The sequence below is a fragment of the Mus caroli genome, chromosome 8 (genome assembly GCF_900094665.2).
Source record: "Mus caroli chromosome 8, CAROLI_EIJ_v1.1, whole genome shotgun sequence".
Classification (NCBI taxonomy): Eukaryota; Metazoa; Chordata; class Mammalia; order Rodentia; family Muridae; genus Mus; species Mus caroli.
Window position 1 is genome coordinate 64,252,061 of NC_034577.1, and position 27,648 is coordinate 64,279,708.

The 27,648-nt window shown below is 47.7% G+C and overlaps 2 protein-coding genes across 3 annotated transcripts; one reads left to right on the forward strand and one right to left on the reverse strand.

The window, feature by feature from the left end:
• Positions 1-2,266: 2,266 nt before the first annotated feature.
• Hsh2d (hematopoietic SH2 domain containing) lies at positions 2,267-14,412 on the forward strand. The gene is made up of 6 exons (XM_021171027.2): positions 2,267-2,328; positions 6,710-6,856; positions 10,224-10,313; positions 11,136-11,301; positions 11,763-11,885; positions 13,702-14,412. The coding sequence occupies exons 2-6, from the start codon at positions 6,732-6,734 to the stop codon at positions 14,203-14,205; spliced, it is 1,008 nt and encodes a 335-aa protein (XP_021026686.1). The 5' UTR covers positions 2,267-2,328; positions 6,710-6,731; the 3' UTR covers positions 14,206-14,412.
• A 3,898-nt stretch (positions 14,413-18,310) lies between these two features.
• On the reverse strand, positions 18,311-27,010 carry Cib3 (calcium and integrin binding family member 3). 2 transcript variants are annotated; one of them, XM_021170874.1, is made up of 6 exons: positions 26,960-27,010; positions 26,780-26,814; positions 24,211-24,322; positions 20,997-21,144; positions 19,454-19,649; positions 18,311-18,332 (listed from the first exon to the last, which is right to left on the reverse strand). In XM_021170874.1, exons 1-6 carry the CDS (start codon positions 27,008-27,010, stop codon positions 18,311-18,313), a joined length of 564 nt encoding a protein of 187 aa, XP_021026533.1. The 2 variants fall into 2 exon arrangements, with proteins under 2 accessions (XP_021026533.1, XP_021026534.1); XM_021170875.1 differs by lacking the exons at positions 24,211-24,322; positions 26,780-26,814.
• Positions 27,011-27,648: the final 638 nt, after the last annotated feature.

The window sequence follows — 27,648 nt, forward strand, 5'->3', positions numbered from 1 at the left end:
TCCTTACTGGCTTGCTCAGCCTGCTCTCTTATAGAACCAAGACTACCAGCCCAGAGATGGTCCCACCCACAAGGGGCCTTTCCCCCTTGATCACTGATTGAGAAAATGCCTTACAGTTGGATCTCATGGAGGCATTTCCTCAAGTGAAGCTCCTTTCTCTGTGATAACTCCAGCTGTGTCAAGTTGACACATAAAACCAGCCAGTACACATGCTCAGTTAAAATTAAACACCTCATCCTAAGACAGGGTTTCCCCCTTTATGAACCAATAATTGCCTATGGGCCACATCAGTCTCCTCTATCCAGAGGCAGTACTTTGTCCCCTTCCTAGGCAAATATCCCTCATCCCCTCCCTTGCTTCTCCTTTGTTTCTCTTCCCTTCTTCCTGTCTTTGTACCTTATCCCTGCCCTCTATCCCTCTGGAGTAAATATATCTCCTTTGTGCTGAGAACTTGGTCTTGAGGGTCCTGAGAGGATAGTTTTTCTTTCACTTCCCTTGGAGGCTGTGGCTGTGTCCATTTGTGAACCGGAGACATGAGGGTGGGGGAATTCTACTTTGACAGACTGACAAGAAGATGTTAGTCTAAAGGACCATAGTCCCCAAGCTGCTCAGAAGTCGGGTGGACAAAGAGCCAAGCCAAAACAGCTCATGTTCTCCAAGACTGAGTCACATGCACAAGAGAACCCCACAGGACCAGCCCTGCACAACCAAGTGTGAGGAGGATTGGAGAGGTCAAGTGAGTTCTCTGAAGTTGGCCCAGCCAGTGAAAGCACATCTCACCCTGAGCCTAGGCAAAAGTCAATGAATTAAGTCACAATAACTTGCCCAGATGTGCTGACTCAGCTGAACCCTTGGGCCCTTAAGTGGGTCTATCATCAGGGCCTATGCTGGTTTCCTCCACTGTCGGACCTTTGTAGCCCAGAAACTCCCAAGCCTACGCCACCATGGAGAGGAGCAGGGGCCAGAGAGGCACCAACTCTATCCTATCATTTCAAAGACCCAGGATAGACAGAAATGCACTGGGTACAGAGGCAAGAAGGGGTGGGGCAGGAAGCTTACAGCCCCTGTTAGGTACAGGGACAAATCACCCAGGACCCAGAGTATGCACATACATTGTAGTTCATTTTAAAATCAGAACAAAAATCAGGCATGGACTGGGTCTGCAGCTCAGTTGGCAAGGTACTCACATATGGTGAAAGAACCCCTGGGTCCCATCCCAGTATCACAAAAAATACAGACACCTCTATGATCCCAGCACCCAGGAGATAGAAACAGGAAGAGCAGAGATGCAACATCGTCCTCAGTGATATATGGATTCCAGGCCAGCCAGGATGCTGTGAGATCCTGTTTTAGAAAAATAAACAAAAAACAGAAGGGAGAAAAAAAACAGAATAAGATAGATGAGCTCTACGGTTTACTCCAGGTTTTTTGTTTCCTTGCTTTGGTTTAGTTTGGATTTTGAGTTTGAATGTCCCTATGTTAGCCCACGCTAGCCTGGAACCCCAAATCCTCCTACCTCAGGCTACTGAGTGCTGCAACTACAGACCCAAGCCATCCTGCTTTGATGTTGGCCTAGAGGGCAACATGACGACTGCAGAATGATATTTCAAATGTGTTTTGCAAAGGAAGGCATGATAGGTGTTGTGTGTGCAGCAAGTCTGTCCTTTCATGTCTCTTTCATGTCTCAGGGCATATGCAGTTCTCTGTCCTGTATATGCATACTGTTCCTGTATCCTGTCCCCCCACACACACCCAAGCAGCCTCTCCTACTTGTTGCCTTTCACTCTCTGATTGCCATATGCCCATTTCCTGACCTATGACTACTTCAAGGCTGCTAAGAGGCTGGGAATCTAGCTCAGTAGGTAGAGTGCTTGTAGCTCAGTAGGTAGAGTGCTTGTAGCTCAGTACTCAGCAAGCATGAAGCCCTGGGTTCCATCCCCAGCAATGCGTAATCTTGGCATGCTGGTAAACCCTGAGGTCGAGGCAAGAGTCTTCTTCAGCACCCCAGCTCGGGGTGCATAAAGCTGTATCTCAAGGGGGGAAAAACTAGAAGAATACCACTATTGGGAAGCAGGGCGGCAGCTGTCTCAGCGATTCCATAGAGCTGATAGAGAGTAAGTGCTGAGCAAGGCTTGGCACGAACAGCTCCAGCCTCAGACACAAACCTTGAGAGTTATTCTGGTCCCACCCTGTTCACCTGCTGGAGGAAACAGGAACTGCCTGAGGCTCCTGGCCCTGCCCCTCTGACGTGTAGACCCTAAACCGAAACTTAAACTCCAGCTCAAGCCAATTCAAGAGCCCTTCGGAACACAACCCAAGCTGTCCAAGGTATGCATCCTACATCCTGGCATCCCTGCATCCCAACATGCCCCAGCTTCAGAGGCTCTGGGACTTCAGCACTGGGTGTAGTAGTGGTGCTAGAAGATGAGAGAAGGGTTTACCCGAGGAGGGAAGCATTGCAAGAGCTAAACTCTGGCATGGCTCTCCACACCAGTCATTGCAGCGCTCTGGAGGCCGAGGCAGGCTGTACACGTTTGAGGCTGTTTTCAGCTAGCTACATGGTGAGACCTGATTCATAGAAACCAAGTGTTCCAAGAAAACCACGAGGGGAAGGCAGAGAGAGGTAAAGCCCCCCAGCCCCACGGGGTTCTACTGGAGCTGCCAGAGGAAGGAAGGAATTTAATGGAGAAGCTGGGGGGGGGGGTGGGGATGGGACTGTGGCCAGGGTTTTGTTTGAGCAGGGGAGGCAGGGAAGCTGGCTGGAGGAAGGGACATTTGTATTGAGTCTTGAAAGACTTGTAGGAGTGTTCTGAAGTAGAAAGAGAATAAACTTTGAGACCTTTCTGTGTAGCATGTAGCTGGGTTCAGCTGTACTTTACAGAGACACGTGTATCTGCTTCATGATGGTGCTACACTCTGGGAGACCTGTTGGTAGGTGATAGCCTGGACAGGGTTGTCCGTTGCACTCCTGGAGGCCTAGACTCCAATGTGCTTGAACACTGTCAGAACTGGAGCACTGTTGCAAACATGTGCCTGTCTCTGCCTGTGAAGCACAGTGAATAATGAAATAAAAAAGGGAAGTAAACTGAGGTGGGTGGTGCACTCCAGAGGCAGAGGCAGGGGGGATCTCTGAGTTCAAGACCAGCCTGGTCTATAGAGCAAATTCCAGGACAGCCAGGGCTTTATAAAGAAAACCTGTCTTTGGGGGGTGGGTATGGGGGACTTTTGGGATAGCATTGAAAATGTAAACGAGGAAAATACCTAATAAAAAAAAAAAAGAAAAAGAAAACCTGTCTTGAAAAAACCAAAGACAAAAGAGAGAGAGAGAGAGTAAAAAGTTGAGGGCTGGCAAGATGGCTCAGAAGATAAAGCACTTGGCAGAGGATCTTAAGGACCTGAATTCAGATCCCCAGAACCCTGGCAAGCAGGATGGGCACAGGCTGTGGGAGGAGAAAGTGGACAGTGGGAGACCTTCCTAGGGACGTTGTCTAGTCACACTCAGCAAGGCAACCAATCTTCATTCAAAGACTGTTTCAATCCATACGGTGAAGAAGAGTAAGTGAGGAAGAACCAGTGTCAGCCGCAGGCCTACACACACAGCTGCACACACATGTGTCTGTGCACATGGTCACCCCCCCATGCACACTCAAAATTTTTATTTATTTATATTTATTTATTTATCTATTTATTTATTATATGTAAGTACACTGTAGCTGTCTTCAGACACTCCAGAAAAGGGAGTCAGATCTCGTTACGGATGGTTGTGAGCCACCATGTGGTTGCTGGGATTTGAACTCCGGACCTTCGGAAGAGCAGTCGGGTGCTCTTACCCACTGAGCCATCTCACCAGCCCCAAAATTTTTAAATATTAGAATTAGGCTGGAGAGTCAGCAGTTAAGAGTGTACACTGCTCTTGCAGAGTTGCTGGGTTTAGTTCCCAGCGCCTGCATAAGCTTAATGGCCCCTGTAAATCTGGCTCTGGGGATCCAATGCCCTCTTCTGGCCTCCAGTAGTACCTGCACACACATGGCTATTACACTCACACATATTCTCACACACAGAGGCACACACATACACATAAATAAAAATTCAAATCTGTTTTTGAAAACAAAAAGCAATTAAATAAATAAAAACCAGATATTAGGAGAAATTCAGGTTTTTGTTTTGTTTTGTTTTGTTTTGAGACTGGCTTAGAAACATCTGACCCATCTGTCTCCTTCTGTAAGTACTAAGATGGCAGATGTACACCACTACATCTGGCTTTTCTTTTTAAGATTTATTTATTATTATATGTAAGTACACTGTAGCTGACTTCAGACACTCCAGAAGAGGGTGCCAGATCTCATTATAGGTAGTTGTGAGCCACTATGTGGTTGCTAGGATTTGAACTCAGGACCTCTGGAAGAGCAGTCAGTACTCTTAACCATTGAGTCATCTCTCCAGCCTCTGGCTTTGCATTTTTAATTCAGGATCTCCCTGTGTATCCTTGGCCAGATTTGAACTCCTGGTAGTCCTGCCTCTACCTCCCAAGTGCCAGATTACAGGTATGTAGCCATAGCCTGGGGTATATTCCAGCATAGTGTAAACTGGATTTGGTAGAATAGCCCTGTCATCCCAGCACTTGGGAGGTAGAGGTGGGAGGATCAGGAATTCAGAGTTATCCTCAGCTATACTAAGGCCAGCCTGGAATAAATGAATTCACAGAGAGAGAAAGAGAGAGGAAGAGAGAGAACAAACAAAGAGGGTGCCTCCCACCTCTTTCTATATTCATAGCTGTGTGTGTGTATATATATATATATATATATATATATATATAGTTCTATCCCAGCCATCCCCTTAATGATTCTTTTTTTCTTTTTAAAGATTTATTTATTATATGTAAGTACACTGTAGCTGTCTTCAGACACTCCAGAAGAGGGCGCCAGATCTCATTGCGGATGGTTGTGAGCCACCATGTGGTTGCTGGGATTTGAACTCTGGACCTTCGGAAGAGTAGTCGGGTGCTCTTACCCACTGAGCCATCTCACCAGCCCCCCCCCCTTAATGATTCTTAATGACAGAAGTTAAGTTAGTGACTTCATCACACAGCAACTGTGTAGGGTAGAATTTGAAACCAGACCATCTGCTTCTAATTCCAAACTCTTTGATACCTGCCACTCCAGGCCTTATCATGCAGAGACCCTGGCCTGGAAAAGACAGAACTAGACAAAGATTGTCCACCTCTGTGGAACCCCTGCTGAGAGAGACTAGGAAGGCTAGAGAACAGAGATAGTGTAAGCTTGGTTATTAATGGATTCAATAAATGACTGTCCTCTGGGGGGCCACACCCTTGAGGGAATGTGTTTGTTTTCTGTGAGGTCAGCATCAGTCACCCTTTGTCAACAGACCCCTCCCTGTTGGATCACCAATGTGCCAAAGGCTTTCTCCAAAGTCCCAGAGCTGGAGGTAGAGACTGCAAAAATCAGGTCTAGGGACTGACTGAAGAGCCATAGAGAAGATCTTTTAGCTGGTTTTCCTTCAACTTAAAATTTAATACTGGAGCCGGGTGTGGTGATGCACACCTTTAATCCCAGCACTCGGGAGGCAGAGGCAGGTGGATTTCTGAGTTCGAGGCCAGCCTGGTCTACAGAGTGAGTTCCAGGACAGCCAAATCTACATATCAAGACTTTAGTATCAAAAAGGCTAAAAAAAAAAAAAAAACCACAACAACTTTAATGTGTATAAATGGTCTGAAATACAGGTATAGTAGAGGATGTTTTTTTAACTTGCTACTTAAAGAAACATGTAAGTATGTCCAGGGAGGCTTTCCCACCTAAAATCATCTTAGTTTTGAGGGTATAAAANACTTGGGAGGCAGAGGCAGGTGAAATTCTGAGTTCAAGGCCAGCCTGGTCTACAGAGTGAGTTCCAGGACAGCCAGGCCTGCACAGAGAAACCCTGTCTCAGGGGAAAAAACAAACAAACAAACAAAAAACAAAACAAAACAAAAATACCTTAATACTGTTTTGCATTTCAGGACCATGTCACTTCTCCAGCTCTATGTCACCAACCCCCAAAGCCCAGCAGTACCAACATGAATGTGAATTAACAGTGCACGGTGGTAGAGGCAGGATTGTGCCACCAGTCTTGGCTACATAGTGAGTTTCAGGCTAGCCTGTCTCAAACCAAACCAAAAGCCCACTCAATCAATAAAATACTTCCCATGTGAGATTGAGGGTCTGAGCTCAAATTTGCCTTTCAGCAAGCATGGAGACAACAAAGCAAGACAAACACCCAACTAGCATGGTGTTGGGGTCTGGGAGACAGGAGGATCCTGGAATTCTGTGAGCAGCTGCAGATTCAGTAACAGACCCTGTCTGGGAAGAGATGTCTCAGCCATTAAGGGCACTCGATGCTCTTTCACACATACACTCACACACACAGGATAGATAGATAGATAGATAGATAGATAGATAGATAGATAGATAGATAGATGTAAAACCAAACAAAAAACATGGTACAGAGCAATAGAGGAAGATGCTTGGTCCCTCCTTCATACTCACTCTTGCCACAGCAGCAGTGTCTACTACACTGTAGTCACCAGGAAGCAAGTCTGTGTCCATAGGAATTGCCCTATCTCTGGCCACCTGGCAGACTCCCAGCATGAGACACCACAGTCTGTAATTAATATTAGAGTGAAGAGACACTCACCTCTCCCTCCTCCCCCTAGGTGACCACTTTCTCTGGATGCCATGGCAGAAGCCAGGAGGCTGCCCCCACCACTACCCCCTCGGCTGGACTGGTTTGTGCACACCCAGGCGGACCTGCTAGCCCAATCCGGGATCCCCGAGTGGTTCCATGGCACCATCTCCCGAGAGTAAGACATAGTACAACCCCCATCCTACCTGGAAGATCCTACATCTTGGTCCTTCGTGCCTAACCACAGTGAACATTTGAGTGAGCAATCAGGGGCCCCCTGTTCACACCAATTTCAGATTAGCTCTAGACCATGAGAAGCTGAAGATCAGAAAGAGATAGGAACTGAGTGAGGTCACACAGCAGATGCATAGCACAGCTGGGCTCTGGCCTCAGTGCACCAGACCACAGCCCCTGCTTTTTCATTTGGGATACTGTGTTCCACCTACAAGGACCTGGGGCAGGTAGGCAGGAGCTGTGAGAGGAGATCTACTGCAGGAAGCCTCTAGTGATACCTTCCCTGAACAGGCTTCAAACCACCAAGATGTTATTTGTTCATTCAGAGGCTGTGGCTATGGCTCAATTGATAAAGCGCTTGTAACTTAGTTAATACAGAGGGGTTTTTTGTTTTTTGTTTGTTTGGTTGGGTTTTTTTGTTTTGTTTTTGTTTTTTTAAGATTTATTTATTAGTATAAGTTCACTGTAGCTGTCTTCAAACGCACCAGAAGAGGGTATCAGATCTCATTATGGGTGGTTGTGAGCCACCATGTGGTTGTTGGGATTTGAACTCAGTACCTTTGGAAGAGCAGTCGGTGCTCTTACCCACTGAACCATCTCACCAGCCCTAATACAGAGTTTTTAACTCGAGTGCTTGTCTGGCATACACAAAGCACCAAGCTCCTTTTCTACTCCACATAAACCAGTCATACTGTCATCCCAACACTCAGAAGGCAGAGGGCAGAGGATCAAAAGTTCAAGGTCATCATCCTCAGCTACACAGTGAGTGGGACACAAACCGGAGCTACATGAGACTCTCTCCCCTAAAGGGAAAGAAAGACAGTCTGCAAGTGTGGGCTTCCAAGCTCCAGGGTCTCAATCCTGGAAACCAGGGCAGGGTCATGTGTTCCCAAGGGCGCACGTGGATTTTCAAAAGCTGCAAAATGACCTAGTTACGAGCAAAGAAATAGTGCCGTTAGAGATGGTCAAGATTGACAGGAGGGGCCAGCAAGATGGCTCAGGGGGTAAAAGTGCCTGTGTAAGTGTCCATGATTCACCAAAGAATGGCACCCCAGACTCAGACAGTATGTACACACAAAGAGTGTTTTATTCTATAGAAGTCCAGCATGCTGCGGTCTCCCATTACCAAGATAGAGAAACAGCCAAAGTGAGTTTGTGAAAAGGTCAGCTCAGGAACTTTGGGAAGGTCACGGAACACTTGCCCCTCCAGAAGGGAGAGGCTAATTAGCATTCCTCAGACCACAGGGCGGGAACCAACCTTCTGGTGGGGACACATTTCACAGGACAGACTGCTGCCCACCTTCAGACAAGGGAACTTGTCACCTCATTCCCTAAAGACCAATCAGTTTAAAGGGTGTGGGAACAAAAGCTAACGGTCTGTATACAATGCAGGAGTCTCTTTGGGAGACTTCCAAGAAGCAGGACAATTAACCACAGAGAGTTAGCATCAGTAATTTGGAGGCTACAACATCAACCCACATGGCAGGAGAAAACCACCTCTGTAGGCTGTCTCTGACTTCTGAATGTGTCAGCACATCTGCCCGTGCAAACAGGATAAATACATTAAATGTAATAAAAATTAAGAGATTGGCAGTAAGCCATGTGACTCAGAATGTTTAAGAATTCTTTTCATTTCCTTTTTTGTTTTGTTTTGTTTTTGTTTTGCGTGGTGGTTTGAATATGCTTGGCCCAGGAATTGTGACTATTAGGAGGTGTGGCCTTGTTGAAGGAAGTGTGTCCTTATGGGAGTGGGCTTTGAGACCTTCCTCCTAGCTTCCTGGGAGATAGTCTTCTCTTATTTGCCTTCAAAATAATATATACAACTCTCAGATCCTCCAGTGCCATGCCAGCTTGGACACTGCCATGCTTCCCACCATGATAATAATGGACTGAACCTCTGAAAGTGTAAGCCAGCCCCAGTTAACTGTTGCCCTTTATAAGAGTCATGGCGCCTCTTCACAGCAGTGGAAACCCTAACTATGACAGAAGTTGGTACCAGGGACTGAGATATTGCTGTGTTAGGTCTGGCTATGTTTTTGTTTGGAGGAATGTGGATTTGGGGACTCTGGAAGAAATATAGAAGATACTGGTGCCTGACTAGAGAAATTTCAGAGAGGAATTTTAGTATGTTTCTTAGAGATCATTCTTACAATGTTTTGGTGACTGCTTTTTTCCCTTTTCTGGGGACTCTGGAAGTGAAATGGAGCTGAATCCCATGCTCAAGGAGATAAAAAGATTAAGGAAGTGGTAAGCTCAGGACAAGATCCCACCTAGCTAAACTTACCGTTTATGTGTTTGCAGTTGAACAAAGAATAGTTATACCATGTTAGGCTTTATTACTTGGTTATTGTTTTCATTTGGACTTTTAATCAATCCAGAAATGGAGGGCACGCTGTGATCCAGATCTTCATTTTGTTTTAGGGGAATTGTTTGTGTGGTTTTTTGTTTGCTTGTTTGTTTTGTTTTAGATGCAGGGTTTCTCTGTGTAGCCTTGGCTACTTACTCTGTAGATCAGGCTGGCCTTGAACTCAGAGACCCACTTGCCTCTGAAGTGCTAGGACCAAAGGTGTGCACTCCAAGAGGAAGAATTCAGTTTCTAGGGGGTCTACTGTGAGTGATTCTGTTTTGATTCTGACTTGGATTATGTAGGTCTGTACTATAATGCACCTGATTCTAGTCATATGCATGACCAATAATGCACAGGTATAAGATGGGAAATGAAAGATTCGCCCAGAAGTCCTCTTGAAGGACATCCACTGTTTGCCTGACCATCTACCCAAGACCAGTTGAGTCTGAGTCAGACTTTTTTGTTGTTGTTGTTTGTAACAAGATATTTACATTTTTATTATATTTTATTTCTTTAGTATGTGTATGAAGGTTAGAAGATAACCTGTGAAAATCGGTTCTTTCTCCCATGTGAGTGCCAGGGTCTGAATTCAAGCAGACAGGCTTTACCCTCTGAGCCACCTGGCCAGCCCTGGATCATCCCTTCAGTTCTTTTTCTTAGATACACTGGGAATACACTCAAATAGAAACTAAATCTGACAGTTTTTAGGAGTGAGAAAACTTACCCCATTCTTAAATGAGAGTTGTACACATGGGAGTCCATGGCTGCTGTATGCATTGCTCAGAGGTAAGAGGGTGCACATGAACACACCGAACATGCAGGTGAGAGAGCCAGGCTGTCAATCACACTACTATCAGAGGGTTGTGTGCATAGTCCGAGCCAAATGGAACCCTGGGTTGCTAAGCCATCCCCTATGATCGCTTGCCCCATATCCAGCCAGTCTTCTTTCTTTGTGCCTCTCCAGGGCTGCTGAGAACATGTTGGAGTCACAACCCCTGGGAACCTTTCTTATCCGAGTCAGCCACAGCCATGTGGGCTACACCCTTTCCTACAAGTAAGGCCATGGGGAGGCTAGACTGGGGATCCTGGGAGAAGGCCAAAGCTGCCCCACAAGGCCAGAGAGGTCTGCTTCCATCTGCAGACCTGGCTGGAACACTTGGGTGGACCTGAGATTTGTGTCTGAGGAAGGAGGCAGGCAGAGATCTGAGGGTGGGCCTTGCCTCCTTCACCCTTCACCTTCAAATTAGTGACATGAGTCTGGATCTGGGAAGCCAGGGCTGCAGGCTCCTAGGGCCCCACAGTTTGATTTTGGCTTCTTAGAATCCTCAAGGTAAAGCCTTCCTCCCTCTTTTCTTTTTTCTTTCTTCCTTCCTCCTTTCTCTCTTTCCTCCCTCCCTCCCTTCCTACTCTCTTTCTATCTGCCTATTTGGGAGAGGGTCTCAAAACCATGCTGATCTTGTGTGGATGCACATCTGTTAACCCAGGATGGTGAAAGCTGAGGCAGAAGGATCTGGAATTCAAGGTTACCCTTGGCTACATAGCAGTTTAAGTCCAGCCTGGACTACCTGAGATGCTGTCCTCAAAATGAAAGATTACTATCACTTTGCTACTACTGTTGTAGTTGAGACAGAGTCCGTCTATGTAGCTCAGGCTGGCCTCCAAGTCTCCATCTTCTTGCCCTCAGTCTCCCCAGCACTGGGATGACAGGCCGGCACCAGCACAATTAGCTTAAATCTGCTTATTTCACCCACCCAAGAACTGCTGTGATGGCCCTTAAAAACCTTGTGTGGTGGTAACTGGTGAAACTGAGGCACAGTAGGTGCACCGAAAGGCTAGTGCACAGGGCAGCGTCCCAACCGCAGCAGTGTCTCCACAGAGCCCAGACTTGCTGCCGTCACTTCATGGTGAAACTTTCAGAAGATGGGACTTGCGCCTTCGCTGGGGACCACATGACCCACGCCTCTCTGCATGCCCTGATCACCTTCCACCAACAAAAGCCTATTCGTCCATTCGGAGAGCTGTTGACCCAGGCCTGCGGGCAGGTAGGGGTAAGGGGACTCCATCCAGTGGCAAGGGAGTGCCAGAGGTCTAGGCCTGGGCTACTCCCAACTGCCCACCGACCCTCTGGCCCTGCAGGACCCCTGCGTGGCACTCACAAGGGCTCATCTGCAGGAATGGCTTCCCTCTTCAGCCGCTGGGTCTAGCCTACTGATGTGAGATGGGCTCTTTCAGCTTCTGACTGATTTGGTCTAAACCTGCTGTGGGAGGGGCTCTTTCCTCTGATGGTCATGGGCGTGGCCTAAAAATCTGCCTTAGAAGGAACTCTTTCTAGGATGTGAGAATTGTAGGCGGGGCACTTCCTTCTGCTCCTTGTGGGCGTGGCCTAGGTGTTGTGAGCGAGGTCTGTGTTCAGCGGCTCTGTTTAGGAGACCCCCTACCCCAGGGTACTCTCCACAGCTATTCTCAGTGCTGGGTCTGAGCTCTATGACTCCACATTTTGCAGGAGGATCCAGCAAACGTGGACTACAAAGATCTCTTCCTATACTCAAATGCCCTGGTTCAGGATGCTGAAAGCCAAATTCTGAGAACGGAAGTTCAAAGGTTTTCTTCCTGCCCACCTGAGGAGGTAGGCCCTGAATACCAGGGAGAAACAGATGCTGCTAGAGCAGGGCTTTTCTAGAAAGAGTTCTCTTCTGTAGCTAGGTAATTAAAAAAAAAAAAAAAAATCCAAGCCTAGCAGTGGAGGCGCATGTCTTTAATCCCAGCACTCGGGAGGCAGAGGCAGGTGGATTTCTGAGTTCGAGGACAGCCTGGTTTACAGAGTGAGTTCCAGGACAGCCAGGGCTACACAGAGAAACCCTATCTCAAAAAAAAAAAAAAACTAAAAACTAAATTAAAATAATAATAATTTTTAAAAATCCAGTGATTTCCAGAGTCTGAGATAAGACTCCATGTTTCAGTCTCTGGGTGTGTAGCTCAGTGCTGACTTCATTGTCAGGTATACCCTAAGGCTCTGGGTTCCATACCAGCCCCTCCAACACACGAAGTCTGAAACCTCAGCTCCTCTGCCAGCAACTGTCTCTTCTGTTCAGACTCATCAGCCAACTTGAGAACTTTTTGTGCTGTTCTATTCTAGACCTTTCCTCCTCAGGGCCCCTCTATAGTGCCATTGGACCAGCCTGGCTTCTTCTAGAAGCCCTCGTTCAGATATCTCCTTCCATAGTCCCTGGATCTAGAGTCCCATTGTTCTGTGTCCCCTTCCCCTTCCACCCCCATACCTCGCCCTGTAGCAGAGAACACCTTCCAAATCGAGGGGCTTTTGTTTATTCTGGGTATATACATCTCCTTTCTGTCTCTCCCACCCAGCTTTGCAGTCCAGGTGGCTTTTCTGTTCTGCTGTCTTCACCCCTCCAAGAGAACCTGACATAGTTTTTTTGTTTGTTTGTTTGTTTGTTTGTTTGTTTCTGTTGAGACAAGGTCTCTCTATGTATCCCTGTCTGGCCTGAACTCCTTATGTAGTCCAGGCTGGCTTCAAACTTACAGAGATCCTCCTGCCTCAGACTCCCAAATGTTGGGATTAAAGGCCCAGTTTATTGAAGGAGCTGACCAATGAGTCTTCAGTCTAGATGGATGAATCAGTGGTGGATATGTGTTGTGGCTCCCTGAGGCTAGTGGGCCTTTGGATGCCCCTTAGGTTAAAGTACTTGCTGTACTTCCTGAGTGGCACAAAGTTCTGACAGCAGTGAGGATGGAGCAAGCTAGTCTGGATATATGTTTGTTTGTTTTTTTGTTTTGTTTGTTTTTCAAGATAGGGTTTCTCTGTGTAGCCTTGGCTGTCCTGGAACTCACTCTGTAGACCAGGCTGGCCTCGAACTCAGAAATCCATCTGCCTCTGCATCCCAAGTGCTGGGATTAAAGGCATGCGCCACCACTGCCTGGCCTGGATATGTGTTTGGATACACATCCAAAAAAGCATCCGGGAGAAGTTTTCAAGGAGCTGGGACATCAGGATGAGGAGCCATGCCAGATAGAGATGCAGGAAGATCATTCTGGGAATGAGGGGGCATGTGCAAAGGTCCTGGGGTTCTGTGTGTCTACAGAACAGAGTGGCAGAAGGCAATATATGGATGGTTGTGGGTAGGGGCCTCAGGGGGTACTCATTGACCCTACCCTACCCCCAAATGAGAAGGGTGGGGAGATGCTGATAATAGACACCTTCCCCAAAAGCATGTTGGGTGAGTTCACTGAGCCACACTTGCAGCCCAACTGTGTCTTTTGAGAAAACATCCCAAACCTTGGGTCAGGTGGAAAAGCCACGCACAGAGATGGGCAGATGGGGCAAGGGTGGTACTTAGAAGCTCCAGGGCACTGAGATGAGGTTCTGAGGCAGCCTGGCGCTTCGCTGGACAGCTGGGCCTCAGGCCTCCCTGTCTCTGTTCCAGGCTTCTGAAAGGAAGCCATCCACAACAACTAAAGGAGAATTCACATCAGCTTCCTGCTCCCCAAAAGCCCTTTTCGAGGAGTCTGGACAGAAACTGTGGAAGAACCTGAGGTCCCTACCTCAGACTAGCCAGAGGGTGAAACAGCGGCTCACTTCACACCTGTCGGCCATGAACCTGCTGGGGGATGCCAGGCAAGTGGCACAGCAGCACCACAGCCCTGTGACTCGAGCATTCAGTTGGGACAGTACTAGCCACTCCGAAGACCCTTGTGCAGCCACCACGTCTCTTCAAAACCCTGCAGAACCCCAGGCCCTGAGAGGCAGAGAAGCCACCTTCAGGGACTCCAGACCTGCCAGCTGGAAGAAGGCATTCTCAGGGGTCAAAGCCTGGCGTGGAAAGGTGGTAAGGGCCCTGTCAGCCCAGGAGCCTGTGGACTTTCCAGAAGCCCAGGGCTGGCTGCCTGAGGAATACCTCCCACCACCACCTTTCGCCCCTGGGTACTGATAGAACTTTCTGTATCTTGGGTATTCCTCATCTCTCCTTTAAGTCCCCATCCTTGTCCTCACAGCCAGAGAACTGTGCTGAAGAGGTTAAGGGGCTGAATCCTGCAGGTGCCAGCTGATTGTCTTAATAATAATAGAATTACTGCTACCTCTTTAGGGACCTGGTGGAATGGCCCAGTGGATAAAAGGATAAAAGAACTTTCAGCCATGCCCAACAACTGGGTTCTATCCCCAGGACTCACATGGTGAGAACTGTGGACCAACTTCTGGAGGATGTCCTCAGACTTCCACATACATGTGTTAAAACACACTCACAAGCAGATATAATTTTAAAAGATTGCAGCAGGGACTTGGTGGGTCCAACATGTTCCAGGCCTGTATCATGTGTTATCCCTCCATATTCTTGGGATCCATATCTTACTTTCAGCCACATTCAATTGAAAATATTTTTATGAGGCTGGAGAGATGGCTCAGTAGTTAAGAGCACTGACTGCTCTTCCAGGGGTCCTGAGTTCAATTCCCAGCAACCACATGGTGGCTCACAACCATCTGTAATGGGATCCGATGCCATCTTCTGGTGTATCTGAAGACAACTACAGTGTACTCATCTATATATAATAAATAAATCTTCTTTAAAATGTAAAAAAAAATATATTTCCAGGTCTTAAAATGTAAAAAATATATATTTTCCAGGTGTTGAGGAGGATTTAGCTCAGTGGTAGAGCACTTGCCTAGTAAACACAAGGTCCTGGGTTCTGTCCTTTGCTCCAGGAATAAAAATTTTTTTTTCTGAAAGCTTTGCATCATTTGTGGGTTGGAGAAATAACTCAGTGAGTAAAAGGTTGAGAGGACCTGAGTTCCATTTCCCAAAGCCCACAAAGAGCTGATGCAGAAATGCACATGTGTGTCCTCAGAGCAGCTACAAGGAGATGGGAGGTGGCTGCTGCCTTACACAGCAGCACTAATACAAAAACCTTCCTTCAACAAGATGGAGGACAGACATGCAGACAGTCAAACATGCTCCCGCCCACAATCATACACTGGAACACACAGAAAGGGAGGGGGGATGCAAAATGATTGCATCTGTTGCCAGGAGTGTGATATATACCCAAGCATTTGGGCAGCAGAGATGGGAGGGTCAGGAGTCCAAAGCCAGCCTCGGCTTATTTGGAGTTTTGAGATTAGTCTGAGCTACAGGAAAGCTTGACTCAAAGAACAAAAATTGTGAGATAGGCATAGTGGTATATACAATATTAATCCCAGCACTCCAGAGGCAGAGGCAGGAAGAGCTCTGTGAGTTTGAGGCTGGCCTGGTCTCCATAGTGAATTCCAGGGCTACACAGTTGTCTTAGTCAGGGTTTCTATTCCTGCACAAACATCATGACCAAGAAGCAAGTTGGGGAGGAAAGGGTTTATTCGGCTTACACTTCCATACTGCTGTTCATCACCAAAGGAAGTCAGGACTGGAACTCAAGCAGGTCAGAAAGCAGGAGCTGATGCAGAGGCCATGGAGGGATGTTCTTTACTGGCTTGCCTCCCCTGGCTTGCTCAGCCTGCTCTCTTATAGAACCCAAGACTACCAGCCCAGAGATGGTCCCACCCACAAGGGGCCCTTCCCCCTTGATCATTAATTGAGAAAATGCCTTACAGTTGGATCTCATGGAGGCATTTCCTCAATTGAAGCTCCTTTCTCTGTGATAATTCCAGCTGTGTCAAGTTGACATAAAACTAGCCAGTACAACAGTGAAACCCCATCTAAATAATTTAAAAAAGTGAAATGTACCTGTACTGAGCGTGTGATGCTCCTCTCATCTCCCTAAATGGTCCAGTGTGTAAGACATCCACATTGCATCACTGTTCCAAATTATGTAGACTGTGTGTGAATCCTGTGCAAATCTGCAGTTTGGGTTCCTTGATGGAGAAGGCTAACACCTGGGGTTAAAGGCATGCGCCACCACTGCATGGCTACTCTAGTTCTTAAGAGACAGCAAGCATACATTTTTCTCTTAACGTTGCAAAAGAATTCAGAGATCTTTCTGCCTTTCTTAAGCACAAACAATAAGCAAGTTGAACTCATATTCTTTCTCACAGCCTTATGGGCTGTCCTGAAGGCCCCGGTGTTTACCATTTTATTGAGACACAGATACACCCTCAGCTCTTGGACCGATGCTGTCTGATTATCATGGCGTCATTAATGTCAACAGAGAGGACATTCCTCAGAGGACTGTGGAAATATGTACATTATTACACAAACAAGCCTTACAGCCACAGTAGCCATCGACACTCATGGAGACTCACACTGGGGCTCTGTGCGAGGGGCAGGAACCATGTCACTCTGTCCCCACCATGACCACACCAGGCTCAGCACTAGCCTACTTAGTGGATTCCAGACCTATGTCAACATTTATCTGAGCTTGGTGGTGATGGTTGCATGCCTTTGATCCAAGCACCTGGAAGGCAGAGGTGGATCTTTGTGAATTCAAGGCCAGACTGGGCTATAGAAGGAGTTCCAGGACAGCCAGAGCTACACAGAGAAACGCTGTCTGGAGGGGAGGGGCATTTTGAGTTGGGCAGATGACTCAGGTAAAGGCACTTGCTAAGCCCCAGGATCCATGGTAGAAGGAGAGAGCCCATTCATACAAGCTGACCTCTGACCTCCATACATGCTGTGGCACACATGTAACTCCTCCCCACCAATGACATAATAAAAAGAATGTAGGACCAGTGTGAACAGCCTCTGAGGAACAACAGCCAAAGTTGTCTCTGCATCCTCCTGTATGAGAACACAGATGTACATATGTATATCCCCCCCCCCAAAACACAAAGGCACCTGCACAGGGTGTGGATGTCAGTAGGAGTCCTCTGAAGGGATTCCTACATTAAAGCACTGTGTGATCTTTGATGTGCATAGGCCTCTCTGGGCTCATTTCTTCACTTAGAAGGTGGTGAAGACAGCAGTTACTTCTCAGGGGAACACAAAAAAGTGACAGGGAGGGCTGGCTTTTGTTCACCATCACTATCACCACCACCATCATCATCATCAGTTAACACAGGGTCTCATTACATATCCCTGGTGTGCCAGAATAGCCTCTGCCTCCTGAGTAACAAGATTAAATGTGTGCCCCCACCAGACCTGGCCTATTTCTATTATTTTTTTGTTTTGTTTTGATTCGGATAGGGTCTCTCTAGATAGCCCTGGCTCTCTTGGAATTTACCATGTAGACCAGGCTATCCTCAAACTCACAGTGATTTGCCTGCCTCTGTCTCCTGAGTCCTGGATTAAAGGTGCGAGTCAACATGCTCCAGCCAAACCTATTTTCATTTTTTTTTTTTTTGGAGGTGGTGGGGGGGGGTTCGAGACAGGGTTTCTCTATATAGCCCTGGCTGTCCTGAAACTCACTCTGTAGACCAGACTGGCCTCGAACTCAGAAATCCGCCTGCCTCTGCCTCCCGAGTGCTGGGATTAAAGGCGTGTGCCACCACGCCCTCTATTTTCATTTTTTAATGTGTATATGTGTGTTGGTGCAGTTGCGCATGGAAGCCAGAAGAGGGTTTCAGGCCTGCTGGAATAGGAGGTTCAGGCAGTTGAGAGTCACCACCATATGACTACTAAAAGCCAACCCAAGGTCCTCTGCAAGAGCAGCAGGTACTATTGATAGCTTTGAGCCACCTCTCCAGCCCCAGGATCACTGGGTGATCGGTCTGGCAAGATTCTGGGTGACTGGATTGTGTGGTGGGATGACTACTTTTTCAGCAGGTAGGTGCCCTAAATAAAGGCCCTGGAACATCCTTGGGCTCCTGGAATTCACAAGACATGGATGTGTGAGTAAAAAATGAGGCAATCCTGTGCTCAGGCTGCCCTCTAGATAGGAGCTGTGGTGTGACCTTGGACTTCCTCCATATGCTAACTGTGAAGTTCCTGCCCCTCTAGAGCTCTAGGTCCAGAAGTCGTCAGTTGTATGAATCCAAGATGGCAACCCAGAGTGGGTGCAGCCACATCAAAGACCACACAGCAAAAGGCAGAGATCCTGAGGCAGTTTTGATTCCTATTTATTCAGAGAGCAGAGTAGAGATGAGTGAGGGCCATGTCTTGTCCTCTGAGCACGTCAGATGCGGATGTGGAAGGTGCTGTGTGCAAAAAGTAAAGGTGTCACTGACAGCTCACAGACAACACCCATCAGGTCCCCAACACCCCCTTTCTACACGCAGAGGCAGGCAGGGACCCACAGGCCTGAGAACCCCCCAGAAATCACAGATTTTCTTGTCCCCATGGGACTTCTTGGGGCCAGGTGTGAGGCCAGGGGTCAACCTTGGGGTCATTCTACAGGTGGCTCCCACAATATGTTCTTTAAAATATTTACCTATTTGTGTGTGTGTGTGTGTGTGTGTGTGTGCAGCATGTTATGTGAAGGAGCCTGCAGAGGCCAGAATAGTATGCCAGGTCCCCTGGAGCTGGAGTTGTGGACAGTTTCATGCCATCACGGGGGTGCTGGGAACAGAACCACGAGAGCAGCCCCTTCTCCAGACCACAAGACCTGTTCTTATTTGATTGATTTTGGGTTTTGAAGACCCTGGACAACTCTGTAGCTCATGCAGCCCTGGAACTCACAGTAATCCTCCTGCCTCAGACTCCTGGATATCTCAACTACAGATATGTGTGCCACCATGCCCAGATCTCCTTGGGGATTGTAAGCACCTACCTGGATAATATTCACATCCCAACTCCCTTCCAGACTGGCTGTTGGACTAAAAACTGGTAGTTGGCTACCTTTGAGCCTCAATTTACTCATCTGATAAATGGGAGTGGCTAGGCAAGTAATGGCTCAAGCCTTTAATCCCAGCAGTCCAGAGGTAGAGGCAGGTGGGTCTCTGTGAGTTCAAGACCAGCCTGCTCTATATAGAGAGTTCTAGGCCAGCCAGGGCTACATAGTAAATATAAGCAAAACCAAATCAATCAATCAAACAAACAGAGGATGCAGCTCCAGGTTCTAGTCTTCTGACTGTATTAACTATGTACCCACCCCCAGCCCTACAGCTGAGCCTCTGACCCTATCCCAGAGTGCTGAGGACCATTCACAGTAAAACTCTGTGGCAGTTGATGGGAACGCTGCTTCTGTCCACAGGAGATGCTCACAGCCTCCTAGCTATGGACCTCAGGCAGAATGGGCTGAAACTGGAGAAGCTGGGGATGTTCCCTGAGGCCTCTGATGACACAACAGGAATTCTCATCGCTGGGTTTGAACCTTTACCTGAGGAAGTCTGGAGCTCGCAGGATCATATTTTGGAAGTCCTCCAGGGACAGTCGCCCATCTTGGTCTCCGTCTGCTTCATCCAGCACCTTCTCACAGACCAGGGTCACTTCCTCAGCACTCAGTTCCCCACGGGTCAGCCTGGTCACTGTCTGCTCCAGGTCCCATGCGCAGATGTAGTTGTCATTGTTGAAGTCTGTGAAGCCGACAGTAGGGTGGGACACCAGGCAGCAGAAGGACACATCTGTCCCCCATGTTTGGAACTGTACATGGATACCCAGAACTCACGCAGCAGTTATTGAGCACCTACTGATTACCCTACAGCTTCGCACCCTGGGCACTGAGAGCCATTGAACCAGTGTGACAACTGTTTATTTTACTTAATGCGTGTCAGGCACCATGATTACTGATCTTCTCTTACTTCAGCATTTATGGAGTGCCTTCTGCATGCCAGGCACTGCGACAGCTTTTTTATTCATTCGGTTTATTGAGTGCTTAATGTGTCTCAGCCAGACACCCTGAATTCATTTCACAGTTTTACTCAACAAGCATTTGTTAGTGCCTTCTGCTTACCAGCCATTGGGATAACGTCATTCACAACTGACTGAGCATGCACAGTGTGCCAGGCATATATATAACTGCTCTTCACTTATCCATACATTCAGCAAATATTTACTGGATACCTACTATGTGTTAATTTTTTGACATTCATTCACTTAAGTATTTATTAAGTACATACTATGTACCAGGCATTGTGATAGCTGCTTCATAGTCATTCTCCAGCTTATCAAGCATTTATTGTATGCCAGACCCTGTGGCTGTGATTTTTTTCATTAACTCCCCCTACACATGCTGAAATAAGAAATAATGTAAAAGGTTGTTTTCACATTACAGAGCTGCCCATATGCTCCTGGCGACCTCCACAGCAGATATGGCTGAGGTCATACACAGGAGCACAAGTGACTCAGTCAACAGATGAACCATCACCTGTGGGAGCTGTGAACTGTTGGGGCCTGGAAGAGTTTTCCTGGTTCATTTACTGAGCAACTACAGTGTGTTGGGTACTACAGCATCATTCTTCATTGATTCACCCATGAGTATTAAATGTCTACTATAGGCCAGACTCTGAGAAAAATGCTGTTATTCCATATGTCCTCATATTGAACATTGAATATTGTGCTCTGAAGAGAGACAGATGGGGGCTCCTGGGTGGCATCTCTTGGTGAGGGGCTGGGGCCATGGCTCCAGGGTGCCTAGAATCCCCCAGTGAGGGGCTAGGGGCATGGCTCAGGGGTGGAACCCTGCCTAGAATTCCCCAGTGAGGCTGTAGATTATAAGCAGAGGGCACAGAGAAGCAAATGTCCTGAGGCTGGAAGCATTTAATGAATTCAAAGAAGGATGAGCCTAACATGGGTGAAAGAGTGTGCAAGGAGGTCTGGGATAGGGTGGAGGCCAAGGCTGTGTGGGTACTGGAGTCCCTGGGGAGACAAGCATTCAACGGTTTCCTTCTGGTTCCCACCCACAGGGCCCTCCCTGTACGCACCATAAATCTTGAAGGCATAGTAGGCCTTCAGGTCCCGTGGAGCCATCTCACTCATCACTGAGAACATATCCAAGAAATCCTCTAAGGTCATATGACCATCCCCGTCTTGTGAGAAGACCTGCGCAATCCTCTGGCGGAAAGGGTTATCCTAGGAACAGAAAGGCAGGTTTCTGCTCTTCAAGGCACCTCCAGAGCCCACAGATGTCATCCATGCCCCTACCCAGAACCCAGGGACCTGGGACAGGAAGTCAGGCAACCGTACTCCTCACATATGTGCACCCCATTTCCAGTTCTACAAGATGCTTGTGACCCAATGAAGCCAATTAGAAGCTGACATTTATCTAGCAGCTGTAACAGACCTGGGAGGGGCATGTTACTCAAGCTAACCAATCAGAGGCTTTCTGAGGAGGTTGGAGGCCTATGTAAGCCTTCAGAGACTACTCCTTGACTTTTCTAATTTGTGTGTGTGTGTTTCCAGGGTTAGAAACAGGGCTACACACATGCTGAACAAATACCCTACCACTCAGCTATATCCTCAGTGTGTGTGCACACTCCCTCTCTTTAATCTGTTTTAAAATAATTTCTTTTCTATTATTTGGCAATTATATCCACATATATTGTCTTTTTAAGATAAATTTAGGGCCTGGAGAAATGGCTCAGGGGGTAGGAGCACTGACTGCTCTTCCAGAGGACCTAGATTCAGTTTTTATCACCCACATGGTGGCTACAAGCATCTGTAACCCAGAATCCAACACCTTCTTCTGGCCTATGCAGACACCAGGCATGAATATGATGCACAGACAGATGTGTAGACAAAGCATCCACATGCATACAATAATATATTTTTAAAGAATAGAAAATAAACCAGGCAGTGGTGGTGCACAGCTTTATTTCCAGCACCCAGGAAGCTAAGGTGAGTGGATCTCAGTGAGTTTGAGGCCAGCCTGGTCTACAGAACCAGTTCTAGGACAGCCAGAGCTACACAGAGAAACCCTGTCTCTAAAAAACAAAAACAAAACAAAGACCTGAAGCACACAAGTCAAAGTAGCCTTGGGAAGTCCCTGAAACTGACAAGATTCTCTAACCCTGTCTTCCCCAAGAGCGTATATGCTCTAAGAACTACTAAGAGATGCTCTTTAACAAGCTGGGCTGCTTAAAAGAGGCTCCAACCTGAAGAGGTTTAGATCAACTGAGTCACTTGGAAAGAACACTAACACCCTAAGCTGTCTGCAGACTATACAGTGAGCTCCAGGTCCCCAACTTTTCGAGTTGTCACCCACGCTGGGGTGGGCTTTGGTAATGCACTTGTCTTGGATTCATTCTGCTCCAATAAGGAACATGTGGCCCTGATAGGCTCATATATTTGACTTCTTAGTCATCAAGGAGAATCACTATTTGAAAAGGTTTAAAGGTGTGGCCTTGGAAGAAGTGTGTCATAGGGCTTGGAGGAGCTTTGAGGTTTCAATATCCAGGCCCAGGGTCTTTTTCTTCCTGCAGATCCAGATGTAGCACTCTCAGCTACTTCCCCAGCACCATGTCTGCCTGTGTGATGCCATGCCCCCCACCCCACCCCCCGTCATGATGAAACTAAACCTGAAATTGTAAGCAAGGCCCCAATTCATGCTTTCCTTTATTTGAGTTTCTGTAGTCATGGTGCCACTTCATAGCACAATGACCAACACAGAACCCCAAGAAAAATCACTGGTTCACCAAGTTGGGCTTTGGTAATATCTGTACTTTGGTCTGTCATCTGAGGTTAGTACATGTTTATTCGTGTTTCCCCAGGATAGATGTCTCTCATCATCTCTGAATGACACCATAAGAGGTGTCAGATCCCCTGGGGTTGGAGTTGCAGACAGCCCCCCCAATACATATATATTACCCTCTCCCCAACATTCCCCCCATACACACATATTGCCTTCTTTACACACACACACACCCATTCCATACATACACACACACATCCCCACACACCTACCCACACATCCCCAAACACACCTCCATATTCCACACACACATTCACACATACTCACATCCCCCACAAAACATTTACACACACATATTTTATACACACAAATTCCCCACAAAACATTTATACACGCACACATATTTCCCCCCACACCACATTCCCCACAAAACATTCACACACACACACATACACACACACACACACACACACACACACACATATACACACACACACATACACACACACACACACACACACACACACACACGCACATTCCACACACATACACCTCACATTTCCCACACACATTCTGACACATAAACACACATTCCCTCTCCATTCCAACATACACATTCCCTCCACATTGTCCCCATACACACACATCCCCCACATTCCACACTCATGCACACACATCACCTCCCACACACACATCCCTCTACACCCCCATTTACTCCACACACATTCCTCCTTTAATGAGCATAGTAAAAAAAAAAAAAGTGCCCATTAGACATGTAAAGATAGCTTAGTCAGCTCCCCACTACCCCCAAGGCTGCCCCTGAGAGCCAGAATGCAGTGATATCACACACTCAAGATAACCAGACCCAGTCCTAGAACCCCATGATGCCCACTGCACAGCATATAAGCAGAGACCAAGAGCAATGCTCTGCTCTGCACATCTGGAGAGAGGCCACCTTGATCTGCCCAGTGGCTGGAGAGTTTCCTCCAGGATCCTGGCCCTCAAATCAGAGACTTCTGTTGGACATTGGACTCCATAATCAGCTAAGACATGTCGCAGCATGGGCGATCTGCCTTGGGAGACAGGCTTAGGACCTTAGTAAGAAACTTAGATGTGAACCTTGTGTGATGAACCTCAGCAGAGTGAAATACAACTTTTGTGTGTGTGGATTCAAGACATGGCTTCTCTGTGTAGCCCTGACTGCCCTGGAATTTGTTCTGTAGACCAGGCTGGCCTTGAACTCAGATCTGCCTGCCTCTGCCTCTGTGTCTTTCTGATCTACCTACAACCCAGACTAACTTCAAACTTAGAGACTTGCTTGCCTCTGCAAGAGGTCTGAGTCCCACCATGCCCTAGCCCATGAATGCCCTTTAACCTTGTCCTTCTTATGTGTGCCTCTTGGAGCCCCCGTTTTCTTTTCTGAAAAATGGAGGTACCCATGACCACATAGGAAAGCAGTAGAGACGTTTTCAGTCTGCTTCTGTTCTTTGTCCACAACCCAGGATTACCTTCAGCTCTGGCATGCTGCCAATCAGCTCATAGGGCACCTTCACCTTAGGACTGGTCGTGTAGTCAAGAGGCACCAACTGAGGGGCCAGGTCCTGGTATCGATAGAACAGCCTGGTATAGGGAAAGAGAAACCGGGAAAGGCTGGGACCAAGAAGCAGAAGGGATTTGACCCTCTTCTTGTGCATTAACAGTCCTCACTCCACAAGGTCAAATGCTGGTCCCCAGAAGCCTCATGCATGAGTCTGAATCTTGAGTGCACCAAGCCAGAAATAGCTACCCCTGTTTCCCTCCTCACAGACAAGGCCAATGTAGAGCAAGGAAGTAGAAACCAGGCAAGAAGGAAGAGCTTCCTGGAGGAAGGGACATTGGTGCTGGGCTTAGAAGTAGGAGTAGGAGTTCACCAGGAAGATGGAGCTAGAAGAAAGAGATGCTAATGGTTGATCATTCCACAGCCAGTGTTTGAGGGACCTGGATATATAACCTATACACACCATCATTACCTCACAGGATCTTGCTTCCACTGCTCCTCCACTCTGAGCCACCACTTCCTTTGCTGTCTCTACTCTAGGAGGCAGGCTTCCTCCAATGGGGCAGGGGACAGACAAGCAGCTAATGCTCATGTTCCTAATGTTTTTGCTCCCCAAGTGCTGGGGATGATGGGCTTGTGCTGCTTCTGGCTGGATTGTTTAAGGTAACATACAAAACACTGGCCAGCACACATACAAACTCCCATACAAACAACTCCTCACCTGCCTCCAAGAGACCATCTTTGATACCTCTGATTTCTTTTTTTTTTTTTTTTTTTTTTTTCGAGACAGGGTTTCTCTGTATAGCCCTGGCTGTCCTGGAACTCACTCTGTAGACCAGGCTGGCCTCGAACTCAGAAATCCGCCTGCCTCTGCCTCCCGAGTGCTGGGATTAAAGGCGTGCACCACCACACCCGGCTGATACCTCTGATTTCTGCAAGCTACTAGGAACTATCTCGGGCAAGGATATCCCTGGGTTTTCTCATGACTACATACCTGAGAATAGCTGGAGAGGAGGCTCAGTTCTAAAAGTCCCCTCCCCTTGTCAGGAGTCCTGTGGGGGAATGCCCTGAGTGTTTATCTTTCCTTTAAAAATATTTTTATAGCTATGTACTTATTTGTGTGTATGTGTGTGCATGCTACAGCACAGGTGTCAAAGTCAGAGGACAACTTGTGGAAGTGGATTCTCTTCTACTATATGGGTCCTGGGATTTGAACTCTGATCCTCAGGTTTGGCAGCAAGCATCTTTGTTTGTTGAGCCATATTGAGGACCCACAGAGTTTGTCTCTTTTTGTGCCATTCAGTGAGTTCCTCTCTCCTCCCAGCCTTGGTTACTTTGTTTAACAATCTGGTAGCCTGGGCCAGTCAGAATGCCACTCATCAGGACTCTGTCCATCTGCCCTGGGAACTGAAGTTCTCCTTGCCCAAGCCTCAGTTTCCCCACCAGTAATCTGATCGTGATGGCCAAAGTGACCTTCCAGTAGACCTCATAGACAATGGGCTGATGGGTGAGAGGTGTACCCATCAATAATGGATGCCCTGTACCCACATAAGAGGGACTCGGCCTGATGCCCCACAGCTGAACCGCAGCCGGCTTGGGTTTCACAGATAATGGTCCAACAGACAGAAGGGTGTCATGGGAGTTTCATCTCTGTCCATCAGGCTGGGCTCAAGTCAGGAACCTGCAGTCACCCAAGGGCTGCCAAGACTCCCCCACAATCTCCTTGCCACTTACTGCTGAGGGCTGAATCTCAGCTCTGCAGTGGACTCCCAACCTCAAAGGGCCAGTGTGCCTCTCCAAGGCTCTAGCACCTTCTGTGGCTCCCTGCTACCCTTAAGTAAAAGGACAAGTTCCTCAGTACAAAACCTCAGCCACTATGACAGGGTGTGACTTCTCAGCCAAGTCTCTGCCTCAGTCCACTGACCTTGAGGCAACACCCACATCAAAGCATGGTGGTACAGACTTGCAAGGCAGAGGCAGGTGGATTTCTGTGTTCAGGGTCAGCCTGGTTTACAGAAGGAGTTCCAGGACAGCCAGGGCTACACAGAGAAACCCTCTCTCTCAGTGAAAGAAAGGAAGAAAGGAAGGAGAAAAGAAAGAGAAAAGGAAAAACAAGAGGACCCAATATGGCAAATGACTCAAACAACCCGTCTGATGACATGGGTTTGACCCCTAGACTCACATGGTGGAAAGAGAGACTGGGAAACTAGACCAGCTATTTAGTCCCAGAACCCACTTAAAGGGGCAGAAAAAAAATCAACTCTGCCAAATCTCGTCTAACTGCTACACACACACTATAGCACATAGTCACACATTTGCACACCCGCACACCATGCCCCCCTGCAATAATATGTTTTTAATTGCAGCCAGCTACAGTGATCCTGTGATCTCAGCACCCAAGAGGCAGAGGTAATTTTGAGGCTAGGCTGGGCTCATTCTCAAGCAAACAAAACAAAACAATAGCAAAAAGATTGCACAAAGGCCCAGCAGTGACTAGAAAGTTGTTTTGGGATGTCACCTCCCTTCATTCCCCCACTGACCTCATGATCTCCTTCCTCGTGAAGAAAGTACAGTCCTGTGGGGAGAGAAACCAGCTTGACCCAGACCTGCCTCTGGGTCATCTCCCCCTGTGCCCCTCTACACACTCCAAATCCACACAGACAGCCTGATATCCCAAACCGTGCTGTGCCAGCCTGGTAGGATCCACTGCGCACACCCACCTGGTATTCCTCCAGCTGCTCATGACTAAACACAGTCTGCTTGTTGCCCATGCTGCAGACTGCAGCCTTGAATCCACTGGAACTGAAATTACAGGTGGCTCCTCGGGAGCACCCCTGCTCATAATGTTTGAGCAGATGTTCCTGCCCTGGCTGTCACCTGCCCACCTATCCAGTTGGTTGCCCCAAGCGTGGTGAAGCTCAAGTTACAGCCTGGCTCTCTGGGCAACCTTTTGAATGTGTCCACAGGTGTGGAAGAGGTCTGTGAGAGGTCACAGAGAAGCCATTCTGTCTGGAACACCTTCAACACCTTCAAGGGAAAGCCATGCACATACCCCAGTTTACATCCTAGCTTTTCCCCCCTGCTAGCTGTGTGGTCTTGAGTAATTGCTTGTGAAATTGAAATTATATTACCATCTATAGGATCAGTGTGAGGGTGACAGACATATTGGATGTGGCAGTGTGTGACTGTGGCTGAGACAGGAGACTGAGGATTCCTGTGCTTGCTTCCCTCTCTGCCTCTTCTCTTCTCCCCTCCCCTCCCCTCCCTTCCCCTCCCTTCTCTTCTCCTCTCTTCCTCTCCTCTTCTCTGTCCTCAGCCGCCTTCTTCTTCTTCTTCTTCTTCTTCTTCTTCTTCTTCTTCTTCTTCTTCTTCTTCTTCTTCTTCTTCTTCTTCTTCTTCTTCTTCTTCT

Bases quoted from the DNA above. Each gene is read 5' to 3' on its own strand.
- Hsh2d (XM_021171027.2), top strand. From the start codon at position 6,732: ATGGCAGAAGCCAGGAGGCTGCCCCCACCACTACCCCCTCGGCTGGAC. The intron at 11,302-11,762 runs GTAGGGGTAAGG...CACATTTTGCAG, and splicing joins TGACCCAGGCCTGCGGGCAG to GAGGATCCAGCAAACGTGGA. The intron at 11,886-13,701 runs GTAGGCCCTGAA...TCTCTGTTCCAG, and splicing joins CTTCCTGCCCACCTGAGGAG to GCTTCTGAAAGGAAGCCATC.
- Cib3 (XM_021170874.1), bottom strand. From the start codon at position 27,010: ATGGGCAACAAGCAGACTGTGTTTAGTCATGAGCAGCTGGAGGAATAC. The intron at 19,650-20,996 runs GTGCGTACAGGG...TCGGCTTCACAG, and splicing joins CTATGCCTTCAAGATTTATG to ACTTCAACAATGACAACTAC. The intron at 18,333-19,453 runs GTAAAGGTTCAA...TTTTGCACACAG, and splicing joins CGAGCTCCAGACTTCCTCAG to CACCTTCCACATCCGCATCT.